At 35.4% G+C, this 27,398-nt stretch overlaps 1 protein-coding gene across 2 annotated transcripts in view; it reads left to right on the plus strand.

Annotated features, from left to right (window-relative positions):
* The window catches only part of LOC150094924 (alkaline ceramidase 3-like), a 172,650-nt gene that overhangs the window by 78,081 nt on the left and 67,171 nt on the right, over window positions 1–27,398 (plus strand). Inside the window, exon 5 of one of the 2 annotated variants that reach the window (XM_090411349.1) lies at window positions 2,356–2,437. The exons of the other annotated variant lie outside the window; for it this stretch is intronic. Within the exon in view, the coding sequence (XP_090267475.1) occupies window positions 2,356–2,437 (82 nt within the window). The remainder of the gene's footprint in view (window positions 1–2,355; window positions 2,438–27,398) is intronic. 2 annotated transcript variants of the gene reach the window in all.

Consider the following 27,398-nt stretch of genomic DNA (forward strand, 5'->3'; position numbering starts at 1 on the left):
TCTGAGTATAATATCATTGAAGTTCTTAAGATATTGCAGATTAGACAGGATATCAGGTTGGGTGTTGTGAGAATGTACAAAGGAATTGGCAATTCTGGAACAAATCGTGAAACATATCCCAACTTGACATCACCAGAATTCGAGATTGGTTCTATCAGCATAAGAAGCCTGATTGGCAAAGAGATGGAGCTAGCTGAGGAATTGGATAAGTACCAGATTGACATAATAGGGATGACTGAAACAAAAAAAAAAAAAAAAAAGACCAAATCTGGTGAGATTTTTCTGAGCAATAAATAAAATGTTATATTGAAGTAATGACAGTCAGAGAAAAGAAGGGGTAGCTATAGTACTGAACACAAAATATGAGGATAATCTTCCTGAATGACAAGCAATATCTAGCAAAGTGATGTGGGCAAATATCAGAATGGGGAACTGGATAATGAAACTTATTTGTGCCTAGGGTCCCACAGAAGGTTCTACTGACGTAGAGATGGAGGAATTTTTTAAGACTTTAGAGAAAGCAGCTGACATAATAAAAAAGGAAATGTTGGTCCTTGTTTGGGATCTAAATATCAGAGCAGGAAATGATTGTCAGACATACAAAAATGTTTTGGGAAAATTTGGAGAAAAGAGCAAAGTTAATAATAATTGCAAATACCTGGATTTCTGCTCATCACATGAACATGGTTATTACTAACACCATGTTCCAACATAAATGTGCACAAATTCACATGGAGAAAAGAGGCAAGCAAAAATGTTATTGCTGATGGTGAGGTTTCTCGCTGGTGCAGGACACCAGAGTGTACAGAGGATTTGAAATTGTAAGCAATCGCTATTTAGTCTTGAGCAGGATAAAACTGAATTTCATATTGAAAAGAATGGCATGTAAGAAAGTTTTAATGTGAATAAAAGTTGAGCAGCTCTCAGATGTGACTGTAGACTAAAATATACAAACATTATTCAAGAAGAAATGAAAGGGTTCGAGAACAGTAACCAAATCTTGGAGATTCGGTGGCATATTCTGAAGAAAACATTTATTGATTCACCCAGAGAAGCATGTGGTAAGGTTGTCTGCATGGATAGAAAAATCAGAATGCCATGGTGGACACAGGAATTAGAGGCAGTGAAGGAAAAGAAGAAAGCACATCAACAGTTCCTGGCAAATAGTGAGCTTATGCTGTTAGGAAATAAAAAAAAAACAAATGTAAGAAAGCTAAACACTATATAAAACTTGGTAAACAAAAGTCATGGGAAAACTTTCTATGTAAGAACAGAAAATAAATATGAAGAAGATGGCAAAATATTCTGGAGGCTGTTGAAAAAGCTCAGAAATGGAGAAAGAGTGCTGTAAAAGGAATTAGAGATGATAAAGTTGACATGAAAACTGGTGAAAAAGATATCCTTCATGTATGGAGTAATTATTTTGAAAAATTTGCTAAACAAAACAAGCAGTGACATCACATTAGTAAAAAAAAAATGCTCAACAGGCATGCAATCAGGAATACATATCCATACTTTAAGTAGGAAAACCATAAATGTGGAAAGGCAGCTGTAGTAGATGATATTGCGGTTAGTAGTTGGAATAGGATCAATCGTTCGATGCCGTTGGCACACTCTCCCTCGATGAGTCTTTGGACTACCTGGAGGTGTCACATAATATTTGACCAGAAATGCTGAATATGGAGGTATAAGTCTTATAGTGGCTGCACTGTGCATAGTTGAGAAGGCCTGGACTGAGGGACGAATTCCAGATGATTGGAGTAGAGCTCTCATATTACCCACATATAAAAGGTGATATAATACTGAATGTGAGAATTTCCTTACTGAGTGTTCCTGGTAAAATTTATGCAAGCTTCCCTTCCACAATCTTTCAACTTGAGAAACGGTTGAAAGATTGTGGAAGGGAAGCTTGGTGAAGAACAAGCTGGATTCAGGCTAAATAGAGGCTGTCAGGATCAGATCTTCCCTTTACAACAAATAGTTGAAAGCATGGAATAAAACAAAGATCTGTATTTAAGTTTTGTCGATCTGTAAAATGCATACGACAAGATGCCAAGAGAGAAGCTATTCAGTACATTAGTTATATGGGTGTGAATGGGGCATTATATCAAGCAATACTTAGTCTTTATTCGAGTTGCAAGTCAGCAGTTAGAATTGAAGGAAGTACAGGAAGATGGTTTAATGTTAAATCTGGGGTGAGACAAGGATGTACATTATTCCCTCTGTTATTCAGTTGTGGCATTTTTTTTTTTTTTTTTTTTTTTTTTGTGATAAATTGTCTTCTTGAACTACTTCATTCTGCTTTGTAACTGCTTCTAATGGATTTTTTTTTTTTTATTATGAATCATTTTCAAGGACTGAAGTTCGTAGCCCTCCTAAGAAGAGAAATTATGGCCTTATAGTTGGATTAATAACATATGGAATAATAGTTACAGTAGTAAGTACATTTTCACTCATTTTATTCTGTAAAATAAAAGTTGCACACTCAAACTTTGCTTACAACCATTTTTGAGGAAATAGTTTTTGTCCTTATTCATAGCATTCTAAAAGCCATTTAAACCTTCAGAATAATATAGTTAACTTGTGTTGCTATAGTCTGTTATTTTACAATAACAGCATTTTTATTGTAAAATATAAAATTTTGTTGTGGATTATTTTCAGTAGCAAGAATTGCTACTGAAAATATATGGAATAAGAGAGAAATTAGTCAAAACACTAAATTAGCTGTATAAAAGATGGTGTTCAAACCAATTTTAACTTATGGATCTGAGAGCTGGGTTGATCCTGAAGTAAAACACTTGGCCAAAGACTAGAGTCCTGAGAAAGATTAGGGGGTGTGAACAGATTGCATCAATGACAATATCATATTAAAAACGAGGATATTAGAACAACTTGATATTGTTAGCATCCAGGAATGTGTTAGCAGAGCTAATCTCAGGTGATATGGTCACTTAAACAGAATGGGAGAGGAAAGATTAGCAAAACAAGTGTTCTCTGCTAAAACAGTAAAGAGTGCCTTAGAAGATAGAAATATAAGATCTGATAACGTTGGAATCTTGACAGGTAACAAATTGATCTGGAGGAAAATTGTAGATCGGAAGTTAGTAATGATGTTAATTTTCATGTAGTACTCTCATATCCTGTACACTCCTTGAGGGGTACATATGAGGAATTTGATGTTGAGAATTGCATAAGTGAAGATCCTACTGAATGTACAAAATCTTAATTATATTTTAATATACTTATACTAGAATGAAAATTATATAATTTCATGTTTGAATGGAAGTGTGTGTGGATTTTTGCGAATTTTTCACAAAAATTCCTATAATGGTCTCGTACTATTGTGTTGATGGTGAGTCAGGCAGAACTATGTGATTATGTTTGGACATGCCTGCTATTGCATTGAGTCATATCAAAACAGTTAAAGTAGCTGACAAGCTGTGGTTGTTGAATGGAATTTGGAACAGTGCATTTAATATCAAGTTTTGTACAAAGTTAGGCAGAAGCTCAAGTGAAACTCTAGCTTATCAAATATGTAAAACTATGAAAAGAATATGGCAGTTAGTTTGGTCCACAGAAGAATTAGAGAAAGTGAGGAAGATTTAATGGGTGATTTGAGAATGAGAAATTTCTATAAAGATATTTCTGCATATTGAATCAAGATAGAAATTATTGGTTTGATGTACATTCAGATATTTCTTCACCATTGGCTGCTTTGGATAGTTATTACTAGTGATGAAACTTGATGCTTTCAGTACAACTCTAAAACCCAAAACCTAAAAGCATGCAATGAAAAGCATTTTTCACTGAGACCAAAAAGGCAGTAAAGGTATCACGTTGATTGCAGATCAACACAATGCTTATTTATTTTTTAATTTAAAAACAGTTCACTTTGAATTCATTAAATGTTATAAGTAGTGAACCAACAATTGTTATATAGAAATGCTGGGAAGATTATATGAAGCTGTTTGTAAGAAGAGATTTGAGCTTTAGCTGAACAATTAGGTCATGACAGTGCCCCTGCACATGATGCAATAGCTGTGCATGAGTTTCTGGCTTAAATGGATTATATTTTGTATTCATCAGACATAACCTAGTCTTTCTTGACTTGTTTTCCTAAGACTGAAGAATGCCTTGAAAGGATGTAGAAAGCTTTTTCACATAGTTGCAAAGTAAATTAGTGGGTGCATTAGACTGCCTCAAATTTAGGAATCATACATTCTAAGATCGTCAGCCCAACAGCCAAGATAACTCAATTTAGCCCATTAAATTGAGTTGTTTTGGGAGCACTATTTAGGACTCTAGGACTGACTTCTGTTTCCTTTCTTCAGCCTCATTTTCTTAATATGTGCACACAGGCACTCGTGCTGTTTTGTTGATTCCTGAAGATGGCAATGTAATGTAGCTGAAATATAGGTAGTTAAAGTTTATTATAATTAATAATCCAGTTTACATTTTAATTTCCTAAAAAAAAAAAATTAAAAGAAAAGACTAGAAAATGTTATCTAGTCCTTCACAGTACAAAACACCAAGTTGAAAAGCTGCAGAAGCTTCAAAAGATTAGTTGAACTGAGAAGAAAGAATAGCAAGAGGTCTGAGGTAAAAAAAAAAAAAAAAAAAAAAAAATGAATAAATGACAAAGAGGGTGGCAAATAGACTTTTTTATTTATGGTTGATTCCATGATAAGAAGAGTACATGGAAGTGTGACAAAATCTTGTTTTGCTGGTGTGAAAATTAATAATATTAGTGATGCTGTTGGAATGCAGAAAGGCAAGGTGAAAGTATCAATTGTTTTACTAGTTGTTTAATAGAGACATGCTATATTTTTTGGATAACTGCTTCACACATTTAAGAGAAAACTAAATATAATTTACTACCTCTATATATTTCTCGGTCACAGTAGGAAGAAACTATTAGAAACACAAAGATGTGGGAATAGACATATTCATTAATTTAAAAATAATGAATAAATAAAAATATAAATAATTAACAACAATCCCCCCAAAAGTTAGAAATAGGCATAAAGTCCATCCAACTAGTATCTTTGACAGTGGTGTGAAGCCTTGCAGGGCTTTACACCATAGTCAAAAATAGATGATCAGATTTGAACCTGCTGAAGTTTAGCAGCTTGGTATGGTTCCAGTGAACTCTGTGTCAATGACATGAGAAGCAAAACCTGAACCTTCAGAATCCAAAAATCTTGTATAATCTTGATATTCTTCAATTCTAATAGTAGCAGAATTGCCAGTGTGTCCAAAGTAGCAAAGATGACAAGCCACGTCATGGCACACAATAGTTTATATGGAAGTGGTGTCCAAGAGTACTTCTTTCACTGTATGTCCCCATTATATCCTCCCATCTAATCAAACATATGAAAACTCTTACGAACAGTAAACAATAACACTACAACAAAAGCGAATTCCCCTCATAAACTAATTCCATCAAAAAAGAAAAAATTTGTTATCATAACCAGCCACAACATACAAACCATACCATAATATCTCTCCACTGAAAACTGATTTTCACATCCACTTTACTAACATAGACATAAATGACATCCACCATCACTTGTAGTCTTCCAGACCAGATCTTATTTCTGACAGAAACCCAGATAGCAATATATCTATTACTGTCCATCTCCAGTGCGCAAACTACACATTTCGCAATTCTTTTCACCACAAATTATTATTATATTAAATGATGCCTCAAACGAGTCCAGACTCGTTGAGGGAGGGTAAATACTCTCTACAACTCTCCATCTCCACCACTTAATCCACCAACTACAGCAAATCACCTACACCAATGCCATCTGCTGCCCACCACCACTAGTATTTGTTTTGTCTGTAAATTTCATGTGTTCTCAAAGGTGGCACCTGTGCCTTTGTGACTCCCCTGCTTTTGACCTTCTCTAATTCAAGGTTTCCTTGCTGCATTTAGTAATTTTCATTTGTTGCATTTACCAGTCTCCAAAGACTAATAACCACTCAGATCTCTTCACATTCTTTTCCGTGACACTTGACCACCTGCAATTCAGTCATCCAAATAGTGAGGTCATCTTCTTTAGCAACCTCAACGTTCACAATTCCAATTGGCTCCTCTACTCCATCACCAACCAAGCAGGATGAGAAGCAGAAGTCTTTGCTCTGTGTGATGACCTAACACAAATTGGACTGTGTTATGCATCATTTGACCAGGTGCCAAATTGATATTGTTGGAAAAAAGCTTTAAGCTTTACTGTCTCATTAAAAATAGAGTTACTGTTAGTTGGAACTAATTTTTGACTTGTTAGTTAAAAATATCAGAAATTCTTGTGTGTAAGAACAAAGGCAATAAATAAATACTTGAGCTGTTACATCAAAAAAAGTCACTTGGTTGAGTTTTGCTTTTTATACACAAGAAATTTTATAAGTTCTGCATATCGCAACCATGTAGCAAAACTGTCGTTTAGTCAAGTTAAGCAAAACTATTGTATGCAATTTATTTTATTTTGTAGTGAATAAAAGACATTTGTTTGAGTGAAGATTGTTATGGAAAAATTTAAAAAATAATACAAAACTCATAAACAGAGTCAAATATACATGACTTAAATAAAATAAAAGTATTTTAAACTTATTCGTCTTCTTGAATGTTGAAATCAATGTGTATATCCTTTTCAATATTAGGATCACCCACTAAATTCTTATAAAATTGTTTAACATCCTTTGAAATTAAATTCAATAAAAATGTCCAGTCTTCCAATTTCTTTTCTGGTATAGGCTTACCAGATTATGAAGTAACTCACTAAAATTTTTTTTTTTGTTTCTGACAGTCCCATGTTTCTTCTCCAGATTTCTATTTCTTGAGCTTCATCTCCAAAACTACTTCTGACAAAAATTCTATAAGGACTTTCTTTGTGAATTTCAATTTCTTTTGTTAAATATATCTGTTGACAATAGATTGTTCCAAACTGGCTGTACTTAGTCTTTTTCCATCCTATGAACAATAAGAGGGTTCTTTCATCTGTAGGATTTCATTACATTGATATAGTCTTCTGGGGTATACAATCTTTTGTAATTTTAGGGCACATTCAATGGCACCGAAAGCTGTGTCTTGATGTCAAAAAACGTAAAGCAATCTTTTCAAGTGAAGGATGAATATCAAGAACTGCTTTCAATATCAGAACAATTTTAATGTTCCTCTTCTGTCCTCTGCAGCTATCTGACCACAATATTAAGTGCTTACAAGAGTTTCTTTCATAATGTTTAAATAAACATGAACTAACTTTTTGAGCTCCTTGGCCGGCCTCACCTTCAAACCATACAACAATGACCCTAATTCTTTTTCGCTGTGTGTATTCCCAAATTATATAGCCAAAGCTGGCGCTTGTAGAACATTACATTAGTTGGTATGCATGGGAGGGGAAGGGTTTTCTCTAAATCAAAACATAAAACTTCAAGAATTTAATCTTCTTCTGCTCTTTTTCTATCTGTTTTTAATAAATTTCTTGCTTTTTCAGCTGAACTCAAATGATACTTTTTTGCATTTTATATTTATTTTGTTCCTTGTTGGTTCCAGTACTTTTCAAAACCTTGAGTTTATCACATGTATTGCATGTATCCATTTTCAACTGTTTTCTTTTTTGATTAAAATGAGTTAAAAATATGTTTTTATACTTTGAAAACGACACTGGAGATTTTGTCTCTTGCTTGTATAAATCATATATATAACGGGCAATGTGGCATCTGACTGTAAATACGTGTCATTTGTTCTCTTGCATAATGCGATATTATATTTTGAAAATTTTTCAGTGTGCTCAATTACTTCTTGAAGTTGTTCATCTGAGATTTTATTTTTACCACCTCCTGTTCCCCTCAAGTCTTTCATGCCTTCTGGTCTTTTTAAAGTCTTTAATGACAAATCTACCTTCCTTCTTGAAATTCTAAAAGTTTGTAGGAAAATATGCTTTACAATTTTTAAATAAATGCTTGTCACACCGTGACACCATTAACACTTTTTTCAGAATCTTTTTCTCTTTATTGGATGCTTGCACACCATTGCGCAAATGAGAGCATATTGAGCATCGTGCAAATGTTCCCTGTAAAATTTTTCATACTCTTTTGCTTTCTCTACACCAACTTTGTGGAGACATCCATATCTGCATAAAAACTGCCAAAATTATTTTCAACTCAACTTAACTTTCCCTCTTTGAGTGAAGTTTTTTTTTTTTGAGCATACTTCAATCTTCTAATATTTCAATTTTGCAAAGGAAACTTTCTTTCCCTACCTGTTTTTGGATGACTGGAGACCCAACTGCTTCCTCTTGTTCTATTTCAACATTATTATAATTAAAATCATTTTCTGAGTCTTCTACCTCAGTTGAAAGATTTTCTTCATTCTTTGCTTTAACTTCTTTATTGGATTCGGTGCTCTTTTTAAACATTTCTGGATGTTCTTTAATCTGATCTAAATTTGTGTAATTTTCAGAAAGTTGATCCATATTGGTTTTCATCAGCATGAGATTCGTGAATGTTGGGCTGCCTCCACTTTTGGACATTCTTTCTATAAAAGAGAATAATTAGAAAAAAGAAAACATGCTTGTAAGTACAGGTAACAAACCTAAAAATGTATTGTATACTGAAACATTGTCGGATGGAATATTCGGATGTTCTTCAACGGGAAAAACTTGAGTACCTACTGGCGTGCTTGTACTGCATTTTTATTCTCAGCCTAACAAAAAGGCAAAAATTTTTATTTACAGAACTTGAGTTAAGACTAAAATCTACAATGTTCAGTTTAGAGAATAGTCCCATCTAAACAAAAGAATACATAGAAAAAGCAAAATCTAATATAGCATAAAAAGGTTCAGAACTTACCTGAAAAACCATCTCTTGGGCACACTTCAACATTAAAGCAGTTCTTTGCTTCATTTTGTGTTTTTGTGTTTTGTAAAATTTTCTTAGGAACTTATTCCATTTGGCATTTAGTTCTTTGAAACAAAACCGTAAAAATATCGACTCCTGCTCGGTCTTGATTATTTTATAGGTAGGTTACATCATTATACATCAGATCATAAACTAATCTCAAAAACATCAATTTGGTGCTTGGTCAAGTGATGCATAATGCAGTCTAATTGTACGTCTACCCACTCAAAAGCTCGGATAACCCTCTTCACTCTCCAAATACTCTGGATCTCTTTTGACAAGTTTTTCCAGATTTACCATAGAGGTCCTCTCCTTTCAGAAACTCAATAATTGTCTACAAGTCTCCTCTCTCACAGAACATCCTTCCTGGAGCCACTTCCGACTTTGCATCTTCTGGTACTACAAAGCAACCAATTGGGATTACTTCTGGAATTTTTATTCCTCTTTTCCTTCGTTTGACTATTGCTTTCACTCCCCTAACCTAACACCTGCTGTGAATGAGTCGCAGAAGTAATTCTCACTGCAATCATTGAAAAATAGAGTAAATAAAATAAACTTGGAATTTATTCTTCTGAGCGAAGCTATTGGGCAAGTTGTGATTTTTACAGCTTTAAGTAATTGGAATAGCTGAGTGCCATTTACTCGGTTCCTAGGATTTTCATGAAGGCCTTCATCTCTCATTCAATTCATAATCTACATCCACTTTTCAAGTCTTGATTCAACCAAAAATGCTTCAAAGAAAAAAAAATCTACTCACCGCATGCTGCTCACATCAAGGATTCCAAGTTTATACTTTGCCTATACCAAAGCATGCAACATTTGAAAATCAGCATCAGTAGATCCAAATCCAATTTCATAAAGGCCAACAGCAGAAACCTCTTCTCCTGTCCAAATGGAAGCCGTGCCTTTTGGTCACTTGCAAGGCCATTAGGCACAGCTGCTCTCCTGCACTTCTACCTCTGTCTCGACCTGATGGCATCACTCTTCTCCTTAAACTCCTGCATAGATGACCAAGGGAAATCTCCTCCTACCATACTGGAATATTTTGCATCAGTCGGCAGGAATGTCTTTCATAAGAACAGTCTAAAGATTATTTAGAAACGCATAGAACAATATCCAGTAATTCTTCATCTAGGGTAGCTGAAATCAATCAGTTGGCATTTACCAGATACCTTGTAAATGTAATCTAATCATTAGCTGCAATCTCCAGAGATGCTTTATTAGCTAAGCATTTTCAGTGCCTGCACAGAGAAATGCACATGTGGGAATACAGTCATGTTTGAATTTCTTTGTCATAAATTTAAATTTTGAAGCATGAATTTTCAGTTTGTTCTTATCATTTTGGTAACTAATATTATGTATGTTATTTCATTTCTGTGTTGGTGGTGCCATCAAAAATAAGATTAGTGCTATTTGCTAAGTTTTTACTAAGTAATTTAAGGAAATTACAACGTCAACTAAGATATACAATAAAATAAATTTTAATATACTTCAATATTTTGGCAACGTCACTTTGCCATTTTCAAGAAACTTAAGAACAAGATACGTGCACGCAAGCACAACAAACAGTAAATGAGGAAGAAGCAGGAAGCTATTATTTCTCCTAAAGTCCTGATGGTGCCCCCTAGTGGGCAATATTGGTATTCTTTGGCAATTGGGCTTGAAGGTCTTCTGATGTAGGTTTCCCAAATTTGAGGTAGTCTCATGCAGCCAAATTTGTTGAGGTTTGGATTGTTTCTTAGGGCTGAAGCTGATTCCATGAAAAGCCTTTGATATTTGTATTTACTACGGTGTACTATTGTGGCTTTCTTCCACCTTATTCTATGGCAGCTATCCAATGCATGGTCAGCAAGACCATAGTGGCTGTATTAGTGAAACCGGATGCAGTCCTTGTGTTCTGAAATTCTGAATATTGACTCTCCTGCCTGTTTGGCCAAAGTAGGACAGCTTACAGCTGCAAGGGACCTGATATACACCTACCTGGTGTATACCAGGTAGGTGTATAGTAGAACGAATCAGGGATGCCAATTTTTTATCCTGAATTGGCAGGACAGCCCATATCAGAATTTCAAAACACAAGACTGCATCTGGTTTCACCAATACAGCCACTCTGGTCTTGCTGACCATGCGCTGGATACCTGTCATAGAAAAGGGTGGAAGAAAGCCACGATAGTACACCGTAGTAAATACAAATATGAAAGGCTTTTCATGGAATCAGCTTCGGCCCTAAGAAACAATCCAAACCTCAACAAATTTGGCTGCATGAGACTACCTCAAATTTGGGAAACCTGCATCAGAAGACCTTCAGCCTAATCGCCCAAGAATATTTTCATTTAATCTGGTAGTATGTTTTGTATTTTGTGCATAATTATATGGTGATGATTAGCAGATAATTATTGTATTAGTAATTATACAAAAGTCTCGATATTCTCCTTTTCATAGTCAGACTATTGTTTTCAGATACAGGTATATCCTAGTTATATGACACATTAGGTTCCAGACAGCTGTTGCACAGTCAATCAGTACCTTTTCCTCTCTTTTTTTTTTATTACTTGATACCTCCAGGGAGTCCAAAGACTCATCTACTCTACATCTCTCTCTACCACCCACAATCCACCAACTACAATGAACCACAACTACGCTTGTTTAAACTGCTTAAAAATTACTGAATAAATATAACTGAATAAATAAAAATGAATGCTTAAAATTAACTTTTTTAAGCAGTCACATGTGCATAACTAACAACATTTATTTATATCAGTTAAGTAAATAAAAATTAAAAATTATTTTCACAATATAAAAGATTAGAAATACTGAATAGTAGATCTTTCTGTTCTCTCTGTATATTTTTTTAATATTTCTTGCAGATAAGGTTATATATAGCTTTTAATTTTTCAGGAAATGACAATTTATACTAGAATAATTAAAAACTTTAATCAGTACCTTTCCATATTTCATCAATGTTACATTGCCATCTTCAGGGATCACAAAACAATGCTGTATACACTCACACTGAGCAAATGAGGCTGAAGAAAGGCAACTGAAGTCAGTCTTAGTCCTAAAGGTGCCCCTAGGTAGCTTTGGGAAGTTTTTCAGAGCTGTAGTTGACTCAAGGAATGTTTTGTACTTGTACTTGCTGAAGTGTAGCAAAGTGTCCTTCTTCCAGCATATTCTGTGGTGGGTGTCCAGTACATGGTCAGTAAGACCAAAATGGCTATATTGGTAAAACCAGATGTAGTATTTGGATATCTGATATTGGCTGTCCTGCCTGTTGTGTTGTAGTAGGACAGTTTGCAACTGCAAGGGACCTGGTATACTCTAAGTAGGTCTGGAGGAAGTGGCTGGCTGGTTTTTGGTGGAGCAGATAAGATGCTAATTTCTTATGTGATTTGTAACTAGTTGAATGTCATATTTTCTTAGGATGTTTTGTTAGTTTTTTTGGATGTATCCTAGATATATGGAATGGTGATATTAGAATCTCTGTTATGAAGGGGGGGGGGGTGAGTTGTGGTTTACTAGTTTAATATTTTTTGGGGGTTGTAACTGTTTGCTAAGAGGGTGTTAAGGATATGGCTAAGTTCAGTAGTTAGGGCATTGTTATATGAACTGATTCTGGCTGCAGTGTGAACTCAGGTGAATGTATTTAACTCATGTATGCATGGGTTTTCTGTTAACAGGGGAAGCCAAGGATCAATCAGTCTGGTGTGTAATCAGTGTCTAGTAAAGGGAGGGTGTTTTCCTTTTTTCAATGTAAACTGGATCTTGGGGTATTGATTGTTTAAATGTGTTCAGATGTGGATTGGATCCAAGCCATTCAGCCAAATAGCAAACCAATTATCCACTTAGCATAGCCAAACAGTGTGTTTATGTGGAGCAGAGTTTAAGGCTTTTTTCTTCATAGGTCTCCATAAAGGAGTTGGTCAGGGATGGATAGAGTGGAGAACCCATAGCTGTCTCCTGTATCTGTTAGTAAAATTTTCCTTACAAAATGAAATAGCCTGAGTTCATGGCGAACTGAAATAGGACTGATATCAGAAGAACAAATCTGGTGAATGAGACTGCCCTAAATTTGGGAAGCTTACATTCTAAGATCATAAGTCCAACAGGCAAGACAACCCAATTTAGCCTGATCAGGGGCACCTTTAGGACTCTAGGACCCATTTCAGTGCCTTTCTTCAGCCTCATTGCTTAATATGAGTGTCTGTATACACATATCATTATTTTGTGATCCCTGAAGATGGCAGTATAACATTGCCGAAATATAGGAAGGTATTGATTAAAGTTTTTAATTAATACCTTAGTATACATTTTAATTTCCCCAAAAATTAAAAGCTGTTTTTCTATATTCTTACTAAATAGCATAAGGAAATTACAATGTACAATAGAATATACATTAAAATAAATTTTAATACACTTTCAATATTTCGGCAACGTCACGTTGCCATTTTCACAGGAACTTAAAAGCAGGACACGTGCACACAAGCACAACACACGGTAAATGAGGACGAAGTAGGAAGCTATTCTTTCTCCTAAAAGTCCTGATGGTGCCCCCTAGCAGGGAATGTTGCTATTCTTGGCCGATTGGGCTGAAGGTCTTCTGATGTAGGTTTCCCAAATTTGGGGAAGTCTCATGCAACCAAATTTGTTGAGGTTTGGATTGTTTCTTAGGGCTGAGGCTGATTCCATGAATAGCCTTTCATATTTGAATTTACTACGGTGTATTATCGTGGCTTTCTTCCACCGTATTCTATGACGGGTATCCAGCACATGGTCTGCAAGACCATAGTGGCTGTATTGGTGAAACTGGATGTGGTCCTTGTGTTCTGAAATTCTGATATTAGCTGTCCTGCCTGTTTGGCCAAAGTAGGACAGCTTACAGCTGCAAGGGACCTGGTATACACCAGGTTAGTCTGGGGGAGTCTTTAGTGGAGCAGATAATGGATGCCAATTTTTTATATGGTCTGTAACAAGCAGTTAAGTCATGTTTTTTTAGAATTTTTGTAATTTTTTTCTGAGGTACCTCATATATAGGGAATGGTGACGGATTTAGAGTAATCCTTGTTGTGAAGGGGGAGATTGGGGGATTGTGGTTTATTGGTTTCAATATTTTTTGGATTTTATTTGGAAGGTAGCCATTAGCTAAGAAAGTGTTGAGAATGTGTTCTAGTTCTGTGGTTAGGGCATTGTCATTTGAACAGATAAGTTTATCCCTGTTGTATAATAAAATTAGTTTAATCCTTTATCCAAGTGTGAGCAAACAAAGTTTGCACCTGAAAGTATCTTCAGGACTGGGGTAAGGTGGTACAACACCTGGACAGCTCATTGCAAAGGTGGAGCAAGCTACCAACATTCCTGTCTCGAGTTGCTCTGGTGTTGTACCACCTTACCCCAGTCCTGAAGATACTTTCAGGCACAAACTTTGTTTGCTCACACTTGTTTAAAGGATTAAACTAATTTTATTATACTCTAACCAAGTGAAAAATAAACTTTCAATATCCCTGTTGTGTAGTATATTGTTGTGAGGGGGAGGATTGTTGGCATCTGCCTGTATGGGTGGGTTTTCTATAAACTGAGAAAACCAAGGTTCCATCAGGCTGACAGGTGACTAGTGTGTTTAAGAAAGGAAGGCAGTTGTTTTTTTCCCTCTTCCAGGGTGAACTTGATTCTGGGGTGTTAGTTGTTTGGCAGAGTGGTAAGAGGTGTGATGTATGGGGACTCGATGGTCTGTGGTGTGTAAAATTGGATGCCAGAGGAGTGTTTGCCTGAAAGAATGATAGAAAGTGTGTCTATGGCAATTAAGCAGGGTGAAAGGGTGGATGAGATGATTGTGATAGTGGGCACGAATGACTTGAGATGCAGTGTAAATGCAGTGCAAATGAGAATTCACAGGGGAAGATAGTATGTGTTGCTCAGGTATGATAATGAAGAGCTGAGTAGAAGAGCATTAATAATGAATAGCATGAGAGCCAGAATGTATCAGAAGATAGGCTTGGAATATGTGGATGCTTGGAGAACATTTGAGAACAGAAAGGAATTGTATATTCTTGTGTGTATTCAAATACAAACAAGAACTGTTTGTATTTGAATGAGGAAGGATGTAGGCATCTGGAGAGATTGCTGTTCTCTGAACGTGTCGGTGTGTCAATGCAGGGAAATTACAATTACCAGGGTAGATGGTAACAGGGGTGGCATCTACCCTGGGAATAGGTGCTTGAGAGAAGGGGCAAAACATTGGGTAACATTGAATCCAGTGGAGTCAGGAGGGGGATAAGGATAGTTATAGAAATAGTGACATTTTTATGCTTTATGCTAATGCCAGGAGTATCTGGAATGAAGGAGATGAATTGGTGGCACTGATAGCATTAGCCTGTCTGAAGATTATTGTGATCTCTCTCTCTCTCTCTCTCTCTCTCTGGGAAGTGGTTGACAGAAGATGATATAATAACAGGAATAGAAGTAGCAGGGTACAGAATTTATCGAAAGAATATGATGGAAAACGCAGTGGAGTACTGCTTATGATAAGTGATGATTTATGTCCTCCCAGAGTGGAGGTTTTTTTTTTGGGGGGGGGGGGGGGCAGTGACACTTATGGTTTTAAAAGAATATGGTGTGAGGTAGAGGTGGGCAAGGCAAGATATTTAGTGGTGTGTTGCTATAAGCCAAGGAACACAGAGGGTGAGTAGCAGGAGATGTTTAGGCAGTTGAGCTTGGCAAGTGCAAGAAGAATGATTATTGTGGGAAATTTTTAGCTATGGCAATATAAATTGGGAGGAGGAAAATGCATGTAGTAATAAGGGAATGGAATTTCTAGAATTCTTGAGAGAAATGTCTTAGGAACATATAATAGAAGGAACGCCAGGTTCAAGATTTGATCATAGCATCAGAAGAGCTGATTATAACTGAGATGGCATCTCTTCCCCATGTAGGAATATCAAAGAGAAGGGAATATATGTGGAATTATAAGGCTGGTGATTATAAATAGCCTTAAATATTAACTTGGGTCAGTTCCATAGAGGGAGGAATTGTAAGGGTGAGATATCATTATTGCTTGGAAATTGTGAAGGAATATTTGTTAGCAGCAACAGTAAGCTGTATTCCATGAGTGACGTAGAGGACACAATTTGGTGTAAAGTGGATGACAAACAAATATGAAACAAGAATTGCAGGTGAAAAAGAGGTTATGGAAGAGATATAAGGAAAGGGGTAGAGAGCAGATGCATGAAGAATATATATAAGACTCAGACCAGGAGAGTGAATAGTATGGTGAGGAAGGCAAAACTGGAATATGAGAAGAGATTGGTCCTAAGATCCAAAGAAAATCTTAGGGAATTTTTTAGCTTTGTGGCCAGTAGGAGGAGAAATGATTGCGGAAGAATGACGTGGGATAAAAATGGGAATAGAGCGACTGATGTAGAGGACATAATGGAGTTTAATGAACACTTTATTGAAATATTTCATCCTGGAGAAGTGGGTTTTAATACTAGAGGGATAGGGCAAGTTTGAGGTTTAGAGGTGCAAGAAGAGTGTTTCAAATACTGAGTACTCTGGCTGTCAATAAAGCTGTGGGACTGGGTGGAATTTTACCATGGGTTTTGAGAGAATGTGCTAAAGAACTGCTGACTCCATTGACCTGGCTTTTCATTGAAAGTCTTGCTACATGAAAGGTACCCAAGGAATGGAAGGAAGGTAAGATAGTGCCATTGCATAAGAGTGGTAGCAGACTGTAAGTGTCAAATTATAAACCAGTTTGTGTTTCATCAGTAGTTATCTTGGAGAAATTAGTGAGGGATCATATACAGTGTTGGGCAGATGAGCATAATGTTATCTGTGAGAATCAACATGGATTTGTTAAAGAGTGCTCTTGCTTTAGTAATGATTTCCTTTTATAATAACTTGACAAGAGCAGTAGATGAGGGAAAGGCATATTCTGCCATTTTATTGGATTTTGCAAAAACATTTGACATGGTGCCACATGATAAGCTGATATTTAATTCGCAGTGCATGGGTTTAGATGTCAGGTTAGTCAAATGGATTCAGGATTGGCTTTCTGATAGGTATCAGAATTGTGTGTGGTGGGGCAGTATCAAGGAGGCAGAAGGTTACAAGTGGGGTCCCACAGAGCTCAGTACTGGGACATGTATTGTTTAACCTTTATATCAATGACATTGTCAGTGGATTGCAGCAGGGGATATTCAGTTGTTTGCAGATGATGTGAAGCTAGGAAGGGTTATTAGTAATAGTGCAGATGTGGAGCCCTGCAGGAGGATTTGAATAAACTGGACAGATAGGCAAATAAATGGGGATGTCAGTTTAATGCAGCAAGATATGAAGTCTTGAAGTTTGGGATACACTGATGGGAGGTAGTAGCATCCTCTGTTAGAGGAGCTGTACTGGAGGAAGTAGGGGAGGAGAGATCTGGGGGTGATGATTGATAGAAACCTGAAATTCGGAGAACATACAAGGGTTGTTTTAAAAGTTTGGTAAAAAAAAAAAAATGATTTCACATTTTTTTTGAAAACAATCACCTTTATTTCTCAACATAGTCTTCACTGAGGTCTACACGTGTAGTGTAGTGAGTTTCCAATTTTTTCAATCCATCTAAAAAGTAGGATTTGTCAAATTGTGCAAAATAATCATTGACAGCCTTGATGACATCCTTCTTTGAAGAAAATTTTTTCCCACCGAGCCAGATTTGAAAGTTTGGGAACAAATCGCACAGGGTCAAGTCTGCAGAATATGGTGGACATGTAACCAGTTCGAACCTTAGTTCATGCAGTTTTGTTATTGCGATGGCAGATGTGTGGGACGGTGCACTGGCTTGATGAAAGAGTGCTTTTTTGTGCGTCTATCTTGGCCGTTTTTCTTCAGCTCGTCTTTTAAACAGTCCAACAATGATGCATAATAGACTCCTGTTACTGTCTTATCCTTTTCCAAATAGTCTATCATGATAATTTCTTGGTAATCCCAAAAAACAGTGGCCATCACCTTCCCAGCTGACAAAACGGCCTTGCTTTTTTCGGTGCTCTTTCACTGGGCATTGTCCAATGTTTTGACTGCTGTTGCTTGGACTTGGGTGTGTAGTGGTGGATCCAAGTTTTGTCTACAGTCACGAATCAACACAAAAAATCCTGAGATTTAATTGCAATACACAGGATTTTCACCAAACACTGCATTGAAATGCCTTTTTGTATGCAGTTTTGATCGACAGTCAACAATTGCAGCACCCATCACACACACACACACACAGCTTTTTCAAGTGCAATTTATCATTTTCTTTGTAGTGACCTCAGTCGGGCATCTGGAGCTTGGTTCATCTTCAATGGACATAAAACTACATTTGAACTAATTTATCTAAAAATAAAGTCTAATGCTGGTGCAGAGTCCCCATGAACTGCATCTAACTCGGCTTTGATCTGTGTGGCTGTCCACTTCAAATAAGTGTTTTATCACTGCACAAAACTCGTTTTTCTCCATTTTTACGAAAAACATGCGAACACGGTCATTTTAAATATTTGCCAAATGAGAACTATTATTATTTGACACCTCCAGGGAGTCCAAAGACTCATCGAGGGAGAGTGTGCCAACAGCATCGAACAATTGGTCCCTTTCCAACTACTAACCATGCTCAAACTTACTTAACTGAGCCATTAGTTGCAGAGGCTCTACCAATCTATGCATCGCATGAGGCTAAAATTTTGCCATGGGTCATGAAAAAGATGATGCGTGCTGACACTGGTATGAATGAACGAATTGTGTCACCATCTATTGGAAATTTACCAAACTTTTCAAACAATCCTTGTATTGCAAGAGATGGCAAAGGTAACCCAGTGGATTGCTGTAATACTTAGAAAGATGCTGACCTGCAGAGATAAGAGTTGTCATTCCATTGTATAAAGCCCTGATCAGACCATACTTGAACTATTGTTCTCAGATTTGATCCCCAGAATTTGAAGAGGATAAATTAACTGTGGAAACGATACAGAGGCAGATAACAAAGATCGTTTCAGGAACTATACAATGTTGGTTATGAGGATCTGCTGAGGAAATGTGGACTGCAGAGTTTAGTAGATAGAAGAGGTGATGTGATTGAGACTTTTGAGAGGTAGTTAGAGAGTTGACACTGGGGAGTTCTTTTGCTAGGTGGAACAGGGGGAAGGAGCGAGGACAAGGGGGCCATCCCTGGAAGTTACGAAAGATGCTGTGAGCAAGAGGGTGAGGAGTGGTTTCTTTGCATGAAAAGTGGCTGAACTATGGAATGCATTGCCTGATGAGAACACAAATGGTCAAGGAGTGGTATGATAGACCGTGTTTCTAGGAAGGACCTCCCACAATGAGTGTTTTGACTCCATGGAGGCCTGAATCATAATAATAACCAGACTAACCATCCAGCTTTACCTGGAATGCATCACTGATCTCTTATGGCCTTTCGCTAGAAAGACATCTGAAGAATCTAAGTTTATAATCTTGAAGAAATATTATAATCCCATTTGAAAACCAATTACAGTCATACCTTGATTAACGAAGAGGATGCATTCCACAAAATGATTTTGTTAAGCGAAACTTTATTCTCAGAGGTAAAAAATACTATGGCCATAATAGTGATATGTTCGTACATAAAGAAAATTACTTTTTTTTTTTATTTGAAAAAAAAAAACTTTATTAAATAAAAAGTCAATATTACATGCCTTTCTTCTTCAAGTGTCATCCCCTAGAAGGAGGTTAGCAACAATGTCACGGAACTTTTTTCTTTCTTTTGCTGCTCTTTAACATTTATGGTAATTAAAGCCAGTCCAGTCCTTAATGTCTTCAAACCACATTCTTCTGGGTCTACCTCTTCCTCTTTTTCCATCTAATTTCCCTTCTAATGTTAATATCTGAATGCCTTCTTGTCTAGTTAGATATCCAGAATATTAAGTTTTCGTTCTTTAATTATTTTCATTAATGTTCTTTTCATTTTTGCTTTCTTTAAAACTTTTTCATTTTCTCTGTCCATGGTATTTTCAACATTCTTCTGATGGTCCACATTTCGAAAGCTTCTAATTTTTTCTCTGCTTATTTATTTAGAGTCCAAGTTTCACTGTTGTAGAGAAGATTTGATCAGATATAACATTTTGTTAATCTTTTTCTTATCTATATTAATGTCTCTGGATGTTAGAACAGTTTTCATATCAGTAAAGGCTTCTCTTGCTATCTTTGTTCTTTTTATTTCTTTAAGGGAATTTCCTGTGTCTGTAAACATTTGTCCCAAATATATAAAAGACTAAACCTGTTTAATTTCCTTTTTGTTAACAGTTATGTTTAGTTTCTTATTTATTGGTTCTTTTGATATAATCATGCACTTTGTTTTCTTTAGGTTAATAATTAATCCTGTCTAGGCTTCTATTGTAAATTTTTGTGACTAAGTGTTTTGAAAATCATCTTCAGATTCATCTATAAGAACTGTTATCTGCATACTTGAAGTTCCTACCCTTGACTTTTGCACCCTTCAGTTCTGAATATAATAAATTTAGTTTAATCCTTTATCCAAGTGTACACAAACAAAGTTTGCACCTGAAGTATCTTCAGGACATACTAAGAGTTGCCTGAGTCCTGAAGATACTTCAGGTGCAAACTTTGTTTACTTACACTTGGATAAAGGATTAAATTAAATTTTATTATAGTCTAACCAAGTGGAAAATAAACTTCCAATATCTTTCTCTAAATCCAGAGTAATTTAATAAGGTGGTACACCTTTTGGCAACTCGTATAAGTAAATATTACTTCTGCCTTAGTATCACCACTTCTGGGTCTGGCTCCCACTGACGAGACCTCAAAAGGTCAAAACCGATCTGGGTAGTGGCCCTTCCCTCAATGCACAGCATTATACATCTCTGCAAGGAGATGTGTTTTCCATTATGGGAGGTACTGAGACAAGGAGTGATGAGAGCTTGGTCCACCTTTACTACGAGTTGCCTCAGTCCTGAAGATACTTCAGGTGCAAACTTTGTTTGCTTACTCTTTGGATAAAGGATTAAACTAAATTTATTATAGTCTAACCAAGTGGAAAATAAGCTTCCAACATCTTTCTCTAAATTCAGTTCTGAAATTTTTTAAAAACTTGCTCGCTATATATATATATAATGACATGGCTTTTTATGCCACGTTTTTTTTTGAAATGTTTTGAAACTCGGGGGCTACCCTGAGTGTCGCGTCTTCAAAATTCAAGGAGAACCAGCCTACCAGTCCAGAACTCGGGGAGAGAGGGGGGTGTTTGGCCTCGTAGGCTTGACACTCGGCATACCCTGAGTGTCAAGTCATCAGAATTCAATGAGAACCGGCCTACCAGTCCGGAACACAGGAGGTTGGGTGCCGTAGGTCCCCTAGTGTGTGTGTGTGTGTGTGTGTGTGTATTATACAGTAAGGGTGATGAGACACATCCGTGTCTTACTTCTTTTTTGATTTCAAAGTTGTCAGAATATACATAATTATATTTTATTGAGGCCAATTGATTCCAATATATATTTGTAATTATACATAGATCTTTCCCTTTTATCCTGTTATTCTGTAGGATATGTATTAATTTCTTGTGATCTATTGAATCAAATGCTTTGGTATAATCAATAAAACAAAGATGTATGCTTTTCTGGTTATCAAGGCTTCTTTCACATAATCTTTTCAAATTGAGAATTCCTTCTCTTGTACCTTTTGTCTTTTTGAAAACCTGATTGAGTGCCTTCTGTTTCTACTGACAGTGCTTTTTATTCTTTCTAGGATTATTCTCAGTAATAATTTTGTAACATGGCATGTTAAACTTTTTAGTCTATATTCTGAACATTCAAAAGTTCTTGGATTTTGGGAATAGTGACAAAGATGGATTTCCTTAGATCATCAGGGATGTATCATAGATGTTATTAAAAATAACCTTTAGGTCATTAAGTGTGTTTACTTTTTCATTTACTTTCATTAACAATTTGATAGGGATCTGGTCGGGGCCTGGTGTTTTACTTGTTTTCATTTGACAATAGAGTGTATTCTATTTCTTCGTATGTAATTGGTTCACCATCCATATTTTGTATATCTGGTGCATCTGTGTGATCAGAGTTAAACAGTTCATTTCCGTATTTTTTCCATCTTTTTATGATATCTTGTGTCTCTCGTAGCATGTTTCCATTTTGATCTCTTATACAAAGATCATGGTTGAAATTTTTCTTTTTATTTGTCAGAGCTTGGATTGACTTATGCATTTCTTTACTATTGTGTTTCTTGTCCAGTTCATCTATTTCTTTACATTTTTCATTTAGCCACTTGTCTTTAGACTTCCTGCATTCATTTTTTATAATTTTGCTGAGTATTCTATACTGTTATGTACTTTTCTTCTTTCATTCATAAGTTCTAGTACTGTCTCATATATTGCGCTTCTAAAATATGACCACCTGTTTTCAGTTTCCTTCGTGTTACAAAGTATATTGTCTTCTGTTTTATATCCTACATGATGTAATTTTGGAGTTAAACACCATTATGTTGTCAGGTATATTCAGAGCTGTCAAGTCATTCGGTATGATTGTTTTTAGAAATATTTTTTAGTTTAATTTTTTAAGTAGACACAATAGGGTTATGTTCTGAATCTATATCAGCACCTACGTATGTTTTTATGTTGGTTATATTATTTTTGTATCTATTATTTATCATTATGAAATCTATTTGGTTTTTTATAGGGATATCTGGGTTTGTCCAAGTATATAGTCTGTGTTTTGGATGTTGAAAGAAAGTATTCACGATGCATAAGTTGCTTTGAATGCAGAATTGTATCAATCTCTCACCTCTTTCATTTCTTTCGCCTAATCCAAATTTTCCAACAACTGGATTTTCTTCCCCTTCTCCAACCTTTGCATTCAAGTCGCCCATCACTATGAGTATCTCATTTGATTTTACATGTTCTATAGATTTTTGTAAGTTATTATAAAAGTCTTCTATTTCTTCATTGTGAGTCATTGTAGGGTAATTATGGTGTTAATGATTATGATGTTAAAAGGCTTTGTGGCTAATTTAATGTGTTATTCTTTCATTTATGGACCACTGACCCATTACAGATTTAAATGTCTTTCTTAATCATGAAACCCACTCTATTCATGCTTCTCTCCACCAGAATATACAAACGTAAAGCCATATTTTTCTAGTTTTCCCATGTTAGGCTATCTTGTTTCACTAATTCCCATCACATCAACTTTTTAAGTCTTTTCATTTCCTGTATAAGGTTGTCAAAATTCCCTAGCTTATATATTGTTCTCACATTCCAAGTTCCAATTTTCAAGACTGTTTCTTGTTTTCAAACGAGGAATATCAGATGCCGACCTTCCTTTAAGATTCATGGAGTGCATTTGCAACGCTAGTTTTACTCAGTTACAAGGAAGAAGACACTGAAACTATTTACAGCTTGGGACATTGCATAGGTTCCAACTTCCAAAGCATAGCTTGTAAGATATTTCCATTTCTCCATAATTGACTATAGGATAGAGCAGTGGTGGCGAACCTTTTTATGTCAGAGTGCCAAAAGTTTACAAATGGAGTTGCTGACGTGCCGGGCACGTCGGCAACTAATTAATTAACATTAATTAATACAAAATTAATTGCAGAATTTTATTGAGACAAGTTTAAAAATTAACATAGAATTTCATAAAAATGAACTCATAATTTGACATACGCATTGTCGTATACAAATCAATATCAACCTATTATCAATTCATTAATTTATATCATTGATAAGATTTTTGCTGTTGTACATTAGATGCCAAATGCTTTATATCAGGTTCATATTTTGTCACTTTTAGCAATACACATGCTGAACTAGATTCATCAGTCATTCTATTTCTTAAACTGTCTTTTATGAAATTCATTTCGAAAAATAATGACTCGCAAGCATATGTAGAGGAGAAAATTCATAATATAGCCATCACTAGTTTTTTTAATCAACAAAAAGGTTTCAGGAATGGCATTCCAAGTTCTCAATATTTCCTCTTCTGCATTCTTTTTTAATTGCACCCAATAATCGATCATTTTCCATTATTTCCAAGTCATTTTTCAAATTGACAAACTTTTGTTTCCATATAGAACTAGATTGAAAATCGATTAATTGCATTTCTATATCTTCCAAATTCAATCACTCGAAAATCTCCAAATTGAGTTTATCTGTTGTGTCTGGGTGCAAAATAAATTTTGATGTCTCTGCAAATTGCCTGAACTGCATAAATCGTGAAGAAAATTCTTTTGATTATCGACTGAATAACTGTAGAAAACTCTTTTGTCAATTTAACTTGATCTGTTTTTTCATGGGATTCTAGATCTGCAAAGAATTTTTTTTGTATTAGGAAAATATTGGAAATAACGTCACGATTAAAAATTGGTAATTTAGCTTCGAATGCTTTGATTAAATCAAGCATGACAATAATTGTCTTGTTAACACCTTGCAGTTTAACATTTAATTAATTTAAATGTAAACACAAATCAGTATAAAACATTAATTTCGAAAGCCATTCGACGTTCATTAATTGATTGTATTTTTCAATGATTTTCTCATTATGTACCATCGGACGTTGTTGTACATAAGTAAACCATTATACACAGAGTTTACCTCACTTAATAATTCTATAAATTTTCGTTCATTTAAAGCATGTGCCAATATAAAATTGACCAATTTTGTTACAATGCTCATATCTTCCAGTGGCTTGAAACTAGCCTTTGCGCATGAAACCTGCTGATCTATAATACAATGAAAACCCAGAATGGAATGTCCAATACGTTTTTGTAAATAAATTGACGAACCCATTTTCCTCTCCAGTCATACTGCGAGCACCATCACTAGTTACTGATACAATTTTGGAATCTATATCTCTTTCAGCAAGTGCATCTACAACTGCGTTGCTAATATCTATTCCTTTTGTTTTTGTTACTAATGATGTTAAACTTATCAATTCGTCTTTGTTATTCCCAACACAATAAGAATAAAAATTGCTAAATGAGCTGATCCAGTTATGTCGGTACTCTCATCAAGACAAAGAGAAATTAAACCAGAAGATTTTGTCTGTTTTTTTGCTGATGAGTTATATTTTTAGCCATTTTTATGATTCTATCTTTCACTGTGTTTCTAGCCAAAGGCTTATCTTTTATTCTTTGAATAATTTTTTCCTTGTTTTCAAAATCTTCAAAGAGAACTGGTGTGCATTTTAAATATTCTTCTTTTATATATTCCCCCTCACTGACAAGTTTCCTGTGTTTGGCAATTACGTTTGAGGCAAAAAAAACTAGCAGCAGTTATATTTGAATGACTGCTGATAAATTTCATTAGGGTTGTTGACTGGATGTTTCTATTTTTAATTGCCTGAGCAATAAATTCTTTCTGTTTGTCCTTGCTTTTCTCAAGGAGCGATTTATGGTTTGTCTCATAATGCCGTTTTACTGACTACGTTCTGCACACAACTGTCCCGGAACATAAATCGCATATTGCTTTGTCTTTATTAATCATGCCATACTCTTAAGTCCACCAGCTTTGGAACTCTCCGCTGCTTGACTGATAATTTTCATTTATTTTCACCAGCCATGTGCAGTAGAACTGTAACGAAATAATTCACAACTTAAACCAAATACATTTTTATAGTTTCAAAAAAATCAACATTTTATTATATGCCTAAATTAAATTATCTTTTTAATTCCCATTTACAGTAGCAAAAACAAAACAGTGCACATACACAACAATAATGCACTTGCTGCTACTTATTTCTGCCTACTGGGATGTGCAGTGCGAAATCATAATGCACGCATGTGTGATTAGAAAAGGGAAAAGTCAGGGAATCCTAAGGATCAGTCGTTCTCAATTCTTTTTCTATAAGACTGTAATTTTATTTATTCTTACTGTAATAAGTTTATTGGGACTCGGTCCCAATAAACTTACTCGTAAATACCGTTCCCGTTTTTTTAAAGTTCATACATTAAACTAACATAAGCATTAATATTATATAAATTAAGTGGATATTAAATCCAACATTATTTCAGAGCCGACTACAGTAACTATAGAATTTTCTTGGGAATACTCGCCACCATACTACTAGTTGCTCTATCGGCTAGGGCAACTTGTAGTATGGGCAAGTGTAATCCCGTAAGATCTCTGGTGAAATTTCACACGAAACGTCTATAGTTTCTGTAGTCAGCTTTGAAATAATGTTGGATTTTATATTCACTTAATTTATATAATTTTGTGTCGCCAATGTGAAGCCTTTTGGCTATTTATTTTAGTAAATAATTATATTAATAATTAATTATGGCATAATCATAAAGAATATTAATACACTTAATGTATACAGTGTAGCATGCTTACAAATATAAAAGTACACATTTAAATTAGTTATCGATCACAGGACTAATGCTACAATATTGTAGTTTCCCCAGGCCAACATCATTAAATTAACTTCAGGTAAGTTTCATTGACATCCCATTCTGATCACCAAAAATTTATAATATTATTCAGTATAAAGTTTATTATTGTATTATTAAATTGATTTTAATGATGTTGGTTTTAAAAAAAAAAAAAAAAAACGGTAGTGAGAAAAATATTTATGCATTGTAACTCACCATAGAAGTCAGCGGAGCAGAGGAAGCAGCAGAAGGATGTCGACTTGTCGGCAAACGCTTACCGTTGAATATAACTTGCCCTCGCGTATAACTGGCACCCCTGATTTCACTTTACGAAAAAAGACATTAAAAGGTTTTGCATATATGCTTCCCACACAAAAAACAACATGCCCTCCCCAACAGCCATTATATACTGTAGACGTAAGAAGAAAAAAATAGTTTTATGGTATCCCTGAATAAGTACAGAGTCTTTTGCAGTCTGTGTCATATATTTCTCAACAAATAGTGCAATTAGAGACAGCTGGAATAAAAACGGCACCTAACTAATGAATCACATGTACCCTTCTCACAGAAACTAAGCTGTATATGCAAGCGAAACCATGTGTTGCACTTTCACCAGAAACACAGTATTTAACTAAAACTATTGTCCAATTTTTCAATTACACAAAATAAGTTTTTGTTTGATTTGTTTGATTGCATTTGAAATTCTCGATGTCATTATGACAGATCACAAACGTTAACTTCAAATAAAATTCTACCATGAATTGAAACATGCCATATAATGCTTGTGTGAGTTCCCTTTCCAGCTCAAACACAAACAAGGCAATAAAAATCAACCAAGGGTTGAAACTTTGTGTGAGTTGAGCCTGCCAGTAATGAGAAGATCTGTCGGAACGATAAACGACACCCCATCGTGAATGTCTTAAAACTAAGAAATATATAGTGAATGTTATGACAGTTGTAGATGTTATGGAATTCGGTTGAAGCGAATTAGCATTTCAACTCAAAAATTGTCGGTTCCATTTGTCTTTGGGTCACGTGCTCTTTTGTTAATACCGCACCAATCAAATTCATGTCTTCATAGTTGCTCTCTCCTGTGAAACAAAATTTAACTT

The sequence above is a fragment of the Typopeltis vanoorti genome, chromosome 21, assembly GCF_054136105.1.
Source record: "Typopeltis vanoorti isolate ZY-2024b chromosome 21, IOZ_Tvanoo_1.0, whole genome shotgun sequence".
Lineage (NCBI taxonomy): Eukaryota > Metazoa > Arthropoda > Arachnida > Uropygi > Thelyphonidae > Typopeltis > Typopeltis vanoorti.